This window comes from Chiloscyllium plagiosum, unplaced genomic scaffold (genome assembly GCF_004010195.1).
Source record: "Chiloscyllium plagiosum isolate BGI_BamShark_2017 unplaced genomic scaffold, ASM401019v2 scaf_89354, whole genome shotgun sequence".
Taxonomy (NCBI): domain Eukaryota; kingdom Metazoa; phylum Chordata; class Chondrichthyes; order Orectolobiformes; family Hemiscylliidae; genus Chiloscyllium; species Chiloscyllium plagiosum.
The window spans coordinates 1-11,387 of NW_025206264.1; the positions used below are offsets into that span (position 1 = coordinate 1).

Here is an 11,387-nt window from a genome sequence, read left to right on the forward strand (position 1 = left end):
TACCGTGTTTCACTCTGTGTGTGTGTGTGTATGTGTGTGTGTGTGTAACATTACCCTGTGGTTCTCTGTATGGTTGGATACATTGCCTGTAACATTACAATGTCGAAGTTAGAACAGTACATTTAAGAAACAGGCCCTTTGGCCCACAAAATCTGTATTGGCCCTGGTGCCATTTTAAAATGAACTCCATCTGCCCACTTGTGGTCCATATCTGTGTATTTCCTGACCATGCATGTGTTTGTCTAAATGCCTGTTGAACATTGCTGACGTATCTGGTTGTCCCAGCGCCTCCCTGGATGTGGGCCCCACGTACCTACCACCCTGTGTGTGAACAACCTTTCCTTGTACATCCCCTTTAAACATTCCCCTCTCATTTTAAATCTCTACTGGCTACTATTTGACATTTCCATCCTGAGATAGAGGCTCTGACAATCCATCCTCCCCATGCCTTTTGTAATTATATATGTTTCCATCATTACCTTACGGTACTGCACAATACAATTTACCTCTGTGAATTGTAGTACATCAGATTGTTTTATTCTTTTCTCGTCAACTATACCTTGTAGGATCTACAATGCTACTTTGACCTGATACGATGTCGATTTATTCGTTTGAATGCTTTCATTTGCCGATACATTTCCACTTCTAGAACTGCAGAGATAGAGATGGATTTAATTTTAAGAGTCTAGTATTCTTCCATGCACTTTTAATAACCAAATTGGTTTTCAACTCTTTCAGTATGATCACAGAAAAGTTGCAACCATCACATCAAAAACAGATAAAGGCTTAACACGCAGGTTGTTAGCACATATTGAGCAATGGGGTTGACTTGATGAATTGAGCAACATTGGTATTCGTGATTGTGTCTAATTATTGATATGTTCAGAACAGGATTAGGAAGAGGCAATTCAACCAGTCAAGCCTCACATTGCAATATGAAAATGGTTGATCAGTGCCTTTTATCCACCCTGTGTGCCACTGATAATTAGAAATCTATCGATCTTTATCTTAAATATACTCCAAGACTGAGCTTCCCATCTGAGCAGTTTAACTTCTTGCAATAAAGGCTATGCACAAGTCAGAATTTTAACAACGAATGCAGCCAGAATAATAAATTCCCAATTTCCAATTCATGAGCTTCACTACAATGTTTTACTTACAGTGCATGATGTAGAAGAGAATAAATACAAACACAGGAAATACGTAGATCAGCACAACTAGTAAGCTCCTTATAATTAAACGTTTGTGCTGATATTCACACTTTGTAGCTGGGAACAAACAGAATAAAAATGATAGCAGGAACACCGAGAGAGAAAGATAACATTATATAAAATATCATTTCTTCCTGAACTCCAGATAGTTGGTCCTTATCAGCACATTGTGAGAGTTAATGTCACATATAAATCAGAACAAATAATTTAGGGTGGCTCAGTGGTTAGCACTGCTGCCTCACAGCGCCAGGGACCCGGGTTCGATACTAGTCTTGGGCAACTTGTCCTCGTGGAGTTTGCACGTTCTCCCTGTGTCTGTTGGGTTTCCTCCCACAGACCAAAGACGTGCGGGTTAGGTGAATTGACCATGCTAAATTGCCCATAGTGTTCAGGGATTTTCAGGTTAGATGTGTTAGGGGAAATTTAGTGCAATAGGATAGGTGAATGAGTTGGTGTGGGTTTGTTAGGCCAAATGGCCTGTTTCCACACTGTAGGGGTTCTATGATTTTATATCAAAATCTATGTTTAAAGAGTCTGTACACATGCAGCATATAAAGATATAAGTATCAGTTCATCTGTGTGTAATGATAAATATCAAATCTAGTTGACACGGGGACTTAATGTACAACAGAGACATGAATATTAAACATAAACCAAATGGACAATATGACAATCTGCAGATGATAGTGTAAAGTCTATCTTTTTTGTTTTTCTGTACTTTTGATTGTGGAGTGAAACGGGAAAATAACAATTTTGAAAATCAAGGATTGCTGCATTTTTAAAAACAAGTAACCGGACCATCCTTTTGAGCATTGTTTACACAGCTGGAGAATATCATCTCTCTCCATTTATCTCTCCACTCTGCAGGCACCCTGCCTCTATTCCTGATGAAGGGCTTTTGCCCGAAACATCAATGTTCCTGCTCCTCGGATGCTGCCTGACCTGCTGTGCTTTTCCAGCAGCACTCTGATGTAGACTCTGGTTTCCAGCATCTGCAGTCCTGGTTTTTACCATGGTTAACACAGTTGCTTGGTGAAGCAGTTGAAAGCCCCTTGAGTGAGAGCTGAGCTGGATCCTGGATGCTGATACAAATGGAGCTGCAGCTGACTTAGCCTGTGGACATGTGACGAGTTGTTGATGTTGTTGACCAGTTGCTGCTTGCCAACAATGATGCAATTTCCTCCCAGGGAGCTGAACAGCTTGTGGGTGTGAACGCTAGAGGGTGAAGGGGAGGTCTGGAGTAAAAGCCATCCCTACCCTGAAGGGAGCCATTTTATTTTCGTATTTGTTGCCATGAGCTGTGACTTTTAATTAACAAGTTAGAGACCTTTACACAATATGAACCAGTCACGAAATGCTTTCTTCAACAAAGTAAAAGTATTTGAAAAGGAAAACCAAGGAGCAGTGTCTGATCAGCTACAGGATCAGTTCAGCAAACCTTGAGGACAGGGGTCGTTGACCTGCTCCCCCGTCTCTCCCTCCACCCATATCATCCATGTTTTTAAAATATTTTGTGTCTATCTAAGTGTAAGTCGAGAATGAACTTGATAAAGAGGTTAGAGTTTTAACCTGTTGTGTTGACAGTTTATAATCGGAATTGTAGTTGGAATCTGTTTATTTGTAACAAATAGTAATTCTTGTTAAGTACAGTCAACTTTGGTCTAAACAACAGGTACATTGGGAAGTTCTCCTATTTTTTAAGATCTTTACCCTTTCTGACCAACTCCAGGACTAGCAGGGCTTGATGTCGAATGTGTGACCCCATTGAGCTGTAACAGTAGAGGTATCAATAATAAACAAACCCTAAATGGGAAAGTAGTGCAAAGCAGAAATCTTGCACAAAGTTCCTGATGGGAATCCATTCCACACAACCATCCCTGATGTAATAAAAACTGATATTTCAGGAGGCGAAGACTTTTTCTGTGTTCATGTGGGGAACGTTCAGGTTTCCCTCCAGTCCAAATGGAAATAGTAAGGAGTCTAATGTTTGACAAGGTTTTATTTGGTTCGAATATCTCAGCTACTCACCAATTTGTTTTGATCGATAAAGTAAGGCAATTGAAATTACCACCGAAAGAATTTCACAAACAAACAGGATCAAAAAGTGAACTGTCAGGAGAGAAAGTAATTAAAATTAGCCTGCTCTGCGTGGAAAAGATTAATTATAATACATTCCTGATCTTTAAATACACCTGACATGAATGTATACACATGAAGTAGTCTCTGTCCTGCAATCTTCTCGACACGTTACTGGGAGGTTCTGTCTCCTACAGACTCAGAGAGGAAGGCTGCCTCTGACATCATGTCCACCTGGTTCCAAGTTGTGTCCCCAATAAGCAGGAGCACAAAACTGCAAGAGTTCCAACTACCTATCCGGGAAGGAAAGCCGAGTGCCATGGCACATTTCACAAAATTCCCATGTGTGGCTTCTTCCCAAGTTTGATCCTCAGGCCTTGTAATTGCATCCATCCCATTCCTTGCTCCTCATCTCACCAGCCATCACCACCACTCATCGTCACCTGAATGCAACATCACCCCCATCCCCCAAAGGCACTCCCAAACTATTCCATTTCTCACACTCATGGGTCTCTTCCTTCTCCCCTCACAGTAGAAGAGAACACGGACGACTAGGGAAAAGCCGAGGACTGAAGATGCTCATTCGGTCATTCCCACTGCAGAGGAGGCAGCTCTGACATGTTGGCAGCTTAAGCTGCTTTAACCTTCTGTCTATTCACCTGACGAAGGAGCAGTGCTCCGAAAGCTGGGGATTCCAAATAAACCTGTTGGACTATAACCTGGTGGTGTGCACCATCTGACTTTGTTTACAAACTGACACATCACGCCTGGTTAGAAACAGCTGCCTCCCCCTCACCTCTCCTCTCCTCTCAAATGCAGCTCACCCCCACCTTCTCAAGGGGGGCAACTAGGGACAGGGGCAGTAAATGCAGCTCACCCCCACCTTCTCAAGGGGGGCAACTAGGGACAGGGGCAGTAAATGCAGCTCACCCCCACCTTCTCAAGGGGGGCAACTAGGGACAGGGGCAGTAAATGCAGCTCACCCCCACCTTCTCAAGGGGGGCAACTAGGGACAGGGGCAGTAAATGCAGCTCACCCCCACCTTCTCAAGGGGGGCAACTAGGGACAGGGGCAGTAAATGCAGCTCAACCCCACCTTCTCAAGGGGGCAACTAGGGACAGGGGCAGTAAATGCAGCTCACCCCCACCTTCTCAAGGGGGGCAACTAGGGACAGGGGGCAGTAAATGCAGCTCACTCCCACCTTCTCAAGGGGGGTAACTAGGGACAGGGGCAGTAAATGCAGCTCACCCCCACCTTCTCAAGGGGGGCAACTAGGGACAGGGGCAGTAAATGCAGCTCACCCTCACCTTCTCAAGGGGGGCAACTAGGGACAGGGGCAGTAAATGCAGCTCACCCCCACATTCTCAAGGGACAAGTAGGAATGGCCATTAATGCTGGGCCCAGCCAGTGATATCCATGTCCCACGAGAAAATTTTTTAAATCCCCATGTCCCATGAGAAAATTTTAAAAATCCCCAAACAGAAGTACTAGACTTCCAGCTTACCATTAATGGTTAAGAACAACGGAGTGCGGTTTGTGTTCAGACCAAGAAAGAGGATGGAAACATAGATGATCGCTGCTACACACATCAAACACCCGAACCCCGCGATACATCTGTACAATATGGAGAAGCCTGTGAAAGGAACAGAATAGAGGTCTTGGTGAAATAAGAGTGTGGTCAGACAGATCCAGTTCTGCACCCTCATAAACATCCATTCTCTTCAGGAACATTGCTCTGTGCATCTTTGAATTAAACATTCAACACATTGTCAAAGAGAAGCAGAATTGTTTTATTCATTAGTGGGATGTGGGTGACGCTGGCTGGGCCCAGCATTTATTTCCCATCCTTACTTGCCCCTTGAGATGGTGGGGGTGAGCTGCCTTCTTGAACTGCTGCAGTCAATGTAGGTACACCCACAATGTCCCTGAGGGAGGGAATTCCAGGATTTTGATCCAGTGACACTGAAGGAATGGCGATATATTTCCAAGTCAGGATAGTGAGTGGACTGGAAGGGAACTTGCAGGGGGTGGCGTTCCCATATATCCGCTATCCTTGTCCTAAATGGAAGGGCTCAAAGGATTAGAAGGTGCTGTCTCAGGATCTTCAGTGAATTTCTGCAGTGCATCTTGTAGATGGTACACACTGGCCTGTGAGTGGCTTGAATGTTACAGGGATTCACTGCTGCCTCACAGCACCAGGGACTTGTGTTCGATTCCACCCTTGGGCCACAGCCTGTGTGGAGTTTGGACATTCTCCCTGTGTTTGTATGGGTGTCTTCCGGGTGCTCTGGAAGAAAGGTTTCCACACAGTGAGTGATTCAAATCTGGAACTACAGAGTGCAGTAGAAACAGGTTTAATCATGGTTTTTCTAAAGAATCGGATCATGTTAAGACCATCAGATTTTTTTTTTGTTTTTATCATTTTTGGTTTGGAACTGTGAGATGCAGCTAAGAATTGAATTTTGAACAGAAGCTTGTTTTTAAGAGAGGAGAGAACAGAAGACTGATGTTTGCTGTTGGGAACTATGCTGGAAGATACGGCAGGTTAATTAACGCTCTAAGAACATTGTAAATGCTTTGCCACCAAGGTTTTGAAATACTCAAGGAATGGCAACTGGTTGGATTTTGAATTGATCAATCCAGGGAGGGCTGTTGCTAACCACCGTGAATGCTGAACTGGCTCTGACTATGTTTTCGGCAAGAGCCTATTTTTTGACAGACTCTGTCAGACTGGGAGATTTTATTTTAAACTGGTTTTGCTTTCTCTAAGTTCCTATCACATGACGCTGGGTTATATTCCAACAAGTTTATTTCGAACCATAAGCTTTTAGAGCATCCACTCTGAGGAAGGAGTGAGGGCTCAGAAAACTTACAGTTTCAAATAAACCTGTTGGATTCGAACTGGTGCCATGTCATTTTTGACATTGTCCAACACATCATTGCTTTCTCTAGTTATTGACTTATTGCAAGTTTTGAGAAAAGAATGCCAATCTGTAAGAAAGAACTGAGAAGTATCCAGAGAGTCTGTGGGAGATGTTGGCATTGACCAGTGATTTTGGAATTGAAGCATAGCTGCTAAATGCTGTATTACAATCCATCATCTAAAGAGTTCATGAAGCCTAGTTTTCATAGATGAAACAGCAATCGAACTGGCAAACTATCATTCCTTGATTTCTGTTTTAATTTATCCTTTAACCGTGTCTGTCTTTCTGGTGGTAGTGATTGTAATGAGGTTAGTTAGCTGGTGAGCTCTCTGATTGAGGCTGTTAACCCGACCCAACCAGGGAGCCCTGGTCGACATATAAAAACGGTGAGTGTCAGACATACTGACATTGTGGGGGCTGACTCTGAATGACGCAATACTAAAGTCAAGGACTTTTCTTGTGTAAATAAAGGGTGCCTTGGTGACAGACACTGCCTTCTGTGAAGTTATTTCAGTGGCAATGGGAGTAAAGGATGATCCTGGAGAAACTTGCTCGCAACAGTCATTTTTACGTCATGCCTTTGTTTGGAAGCTTGACCCGTTCAACTCTGACGTCGAGTGCTGGCCCCAGCATGTGGAAAGGATGCATTAGGTTTCCTGGCTAATGACATTGTGGTGGATGAAAAGCAATGGGTAATTCTCCTGACAGCCTGCGGACCTGCAGCTTTTTCTGTTATTAGGAGCCCAACATCCCCTCAGGCACCAAATATTAAAACCTTTCAAGAACCAGCAGACATAATTAAGGAATATTACTACCACAAGCCTCCTCCAATTCATAAATCAGGAGAATCTATTTTGGGATTTAGGATTAGGTTAAGATGACTGGCCGCTGTGACTTTACATTAATCCTTAATGAGATGCTTAGAGACTGTCTGCTATTGTGGCATGAGTGATGTAACTATGCAACAACACCAACTAGCTGAAGCCCAACTGAACTTCAAACAGGCGCTATAATTGGCTTTATCGTTGGAGAATGCAGCAAGTGGAGCATATCAGTTGCAGGGTATTCCAATGGAAATGGACACCCTCACCAGTCCGATAGAGTTTGGGGAACATTACTTGGATGTAGGCAATTGCACAGCCTCACTCAGTCCTAATCAGGCAGACAACAAAACCCCGAAACAAAGCAAGCCTCAGGCAAACAGTTAACATTTTCTTCAAGATCTGGGCTGGGAAGCCATTGTAGTTGCTGCAGGTATGCGGACTCAAGGCAGCAGGGAATTTGCTCATTTCCTAAAAGTCAAACGGGACTGAAATATGGAGCAGCGCCATACCATCCACCATTGAAAGGCCTGGCAGAAAGCGCAGTCCAAACTCTGAAGGCTGTCTTAAAAGAGCCAACAGCCTCGCTAGATACCAAGCTATCACAATTCTCATTTGATTTTCAGATCACCCCACGTACAACCTCAGAGATAGCACCAGCAACGTTGCTAATGGTTAGAAGATTCCATACCAGGTTAAGTCTGACCTTTCCAGACTTGGGGATGGGGGCTGAAATGGCATTGGGAATGCTGATGCTGAACACAAGAGTCTACCAAGTGAAAGAGACACTTCGGATACAGGGGACAAAGTTTAATGTAAGAATCATGGAAATAGCCACGCATGGGGAAGAGGCAAGATCAACGCGAGGTCAGGACCAGTGACATATAAAGTCCAGGTAGATGAGACGGTCCTGAACTAGCCCCTGGGCCTATAAAATCTGCAAACTTCGAAATGGTGCGGGAACAGAACAAGCCTGCCCTCAGAACAGTCGGAAAGGCTGCCAGAGTTAATTAATTAAATTCCTTTCCGTCAAGCTTTGATGAGGCCTCAGAATCAGAAACGGACATGATGGATGTACCCATCTTGACACCTTTAGCACCAGAAGAAGAGAATGAAATTCTACCAAGGTGCTCCTGGCACAAGAGGCAAGCTTCCATACATTACACGCCACCTAGGTCAGAGGAACCTGGCTCAGTGCTGAAATACACAAGAAGACTCTCCAAGGTAAAGGAGCAGCTGATGTCCTTGGGCACAGAGGGGGAGGGATGTAGGAACTGTAACCAGGGCAACCAGCTGGGTGTCACAGAATCGGAGATTCTTGATTTGGAGCTCTAACACTCGTCCAATCAGGGAGCCCTGGCTGACATACAAAATAGGTAAGTGTCAGAGATGTTGACACTCTGGTAGCTGACCCTGAATAAGGCAGTACTAAAGTCTAAGGCTGTTAGTGTGTAAATAAAGGATGACCTGCCAACAGATACCAGCCTCTGTGAAGTTATTTCAAACAAGAGTTTATATTCAAAGCAGATTGGGCTTAGATTGTAGTTATCAATTAAATTGCATTGTCGTTTGTATGCTTCTGAAGTTGCATTCTTAATAATAATTTGTTATTTTTATTTAAGTTGTAAACTTGGTGTCTAAAATCTACTATTTGTAAAGTTTTATCAGGAAAAATTGATCAAGTTTGAGGGTCATTGAATGTTCTAAGATGGCCATCATGTTGCAAATTCACTGATAGAAAGGCTGACCTAGTTTAGCTTGCTATCCCTGTGTTGTAATTTGTCAGGCTACAGGAAGAAGGCAGAGAATAGGATGTGCAGAGAGCTTGTATAAAACTGATGGGCTAGATGGCCTCCTTTTGTGGGGTAACCTTTTGCAATGATAAAACAGCCAGGAATGTCTCTAGGTTGCACAATATCAGCAGCAGATGGGAATACACATGTGCATCAGGGCAACAGTGGAAGACAATTTTAAGATTAACAAGAAAGACAAATACAACATATTCAAAATGTATTGATCTAAATGTAACAGGCAATGACCAACATGGACTTCGGTCCACATGTTCCTCCTGTGCTATCAACAGGAAATGCACTATGTCCATCTCTAAGAAACACAATATCCTTCACCCCCACAGTCTGAAACGTACTTTCATGATCTACCTATGAAGCTTGAATGAGGTACCATCAAATTGATAGCAGGAGCCACAGGCTGGAGCTGATTGTAGCCAGTGTGTATTTAGACATCAGTTAAACAGGCCACTTACCCGACTCAAATACAGCCAGAAGACTTGCAGTCAACAGGCAAGTGAAGGATACAAGTTCAAAGATCAGAAAAATGATTGTAAGTTCTCTCTTCTGGTCTGGACCTGTGAATGCAAACCCAAAGTGTGCGAAATAAATATCAGCAACTAATGTTTAGATGTGGAAATAATCAAATGCTTTTTACATTATAAATGAATACCTTGGGGTCTGTTTAAGGCTTTGTATATGACAGCTTCCGCACATAAGGAGGTCAAACTGCTAACGAATGCCATGGTAGATAACAAAAAGATAGAGATAACAATGAAGAGAATCTCTGAAATGTGAAAATAACATGAATTGATTACAGAGAATTGGACATGCATAAGAGAGTGCAAGTAGAAATTTTAATGGTGTGGATCGAACTATTGTGGATGTTCCATCTGTTATTTTAACCTGAGGGCAGTGAAGAGTCTACTGCATTGCTGTGAGTTTGGAAAGATATGTAGGACAGGGATGAATTTGGTGTCAATGGGGCTAAGTATTCACACTTCAATATGACATCACCAACTGTAATACCATGGCAATACTCCGAGAACACCTACTGAACTTCTCTGTGTTGCCTGAAGTGTTCCCATTTCCCCTTCAGACACAATTTGGCCTTCCATCAGCGCTGAACCAAGAGTACATTTCACCTCAAACTTCATAAAAAGGAAAGGAATTTCACCAAATGAAGGTAACTTTCACCAGGAAGAGAAAAAATATCCAACAGCAGAGTGAGAATATTAAACCCCACACAATATCAGAGTGTGAAACTACAAAGTAATGTGAGAATATCACTGTTTGGCCTCACACTCGTCAGATAGTGAAAGTAACCAGTAGAGAGATTGCAAAGGAATCTGGGTGTCTCAGTGCAAGAATAACAAAAGTTTATTTCTGGGTAACCAGATTGCGTTGGTTTTGTGAAAGAGACTGAATAAAATAAACATTTGCAATAGAAAGCTGGCCTCATGGTGACTGTACACTATTGTCAATTGTTTTGTAAAACGTACCAAGATCATTAATGCCTTTAGGGAAGGAAATCTATCTGGTCGGCTTTACGTGGGATTCCAATGCAACAGCAATGTGGTTGACTCTTAGCTGACCTCTGATCAATTAGGGATGGGCAGTAAATGTTGGCCTAGCCAGCATCAGCAGCCACATCTCATCAACAAATGAATACAAATGCTGCCAAACAATGGGGTCCTACCATCAGATCTGAGGAAGTGTGAGTTGCTGCTACTGCTGACCTCGTTTTTCACAATGCAGGTATACACACCACAGTCTGAGACATCCATGTCTCGAATGAGCAGAGTGCTGTTATCAAATTCGAACGTGGTACGGCTATTGTTAAGAACTCGGTTATCCTTTTGCCAGTCGTAGCTACTCACTTTTGTATCTCTTACAAGGCAATTCAGCTGAACATAATTCCTTATGTAGGTTGGATGCTGAATGATCTGGGGTGTTCGGAGCCTCTCTGTCAAAAACAAAAGGAAGTCACAAAGGATAAAGCAAGCATGAATATTATCGTAGAGTGCAGCTCAGGGCAAGGTATGGTCTTGGCAATCTGGTGAACATCAGTATTTTGAGGGTTAATTTTAAGTGTTTACACCCTTTTAAAAGCTAATCTTTTAGCATTTAACTAGAATTTACCTTAAAATGTGAGTTTCTTTCAGTCTGTGTCAGGGACAAATAAGCTTTCTATTGGAGAGGCACACAGGGTTTGTTAATTATGCTGTTACTTAGAACAGGTTTTTCTAGTCAGCAATTCTGCCTTGGTGCTGTACAGTTTCAGATCGTTTATTAACGGTGATCTTGCTAAGTGCACAAATTAAGCAGTACAAAGGTAGCAAGCTCATCATTCAACATAGCTCGAGACAATGTGAGATCTTGGAAGTTTGGGCAGTAAGGGAGAAGATCATGTTTTAATCACAATGAGTAGGATCTAGCAGTCTAATCAAATTCACCAAAGTGGTGGTGTTACATCATTCTCGGGGATGAGAGAAGACCTTCTGAAATTCTGATCCTACACCATACCATGATATCATTTTTGAGGGGAGAAAGTGAGGTCTGCAGATG

At 42.9% G+C, this 11,387-nt stretch overlaps 1 protein-coding gene across 1 annotated transcript; it reads right to left on the reverse strand.

Moving 5' to 3' along the window:
• Positions 1 to 532: 532 nt before the first annotated feature.
• Positions 533 to 10,785, reverse strand: LOC122546503 (the record flags this gene model as incomplete). The annotated part of the gene is made up of 7 exons (XM_043685199.1): positions 533 to 651; positions 1,161 to 1,268; positions 3,240 to 3,320; positions 4,792 to 4,920; positions 9,296 to 9,397; positions 9,493 to 9,606; positions 10,519 to 10,785. Coding segments are annotated over 7 exons (875 nt in total), but the record flags the coding sequence as incomplete, so codon positions are not given.
• Positions 10,786 to 11,387: the final 602 nt, after the last annotated feature.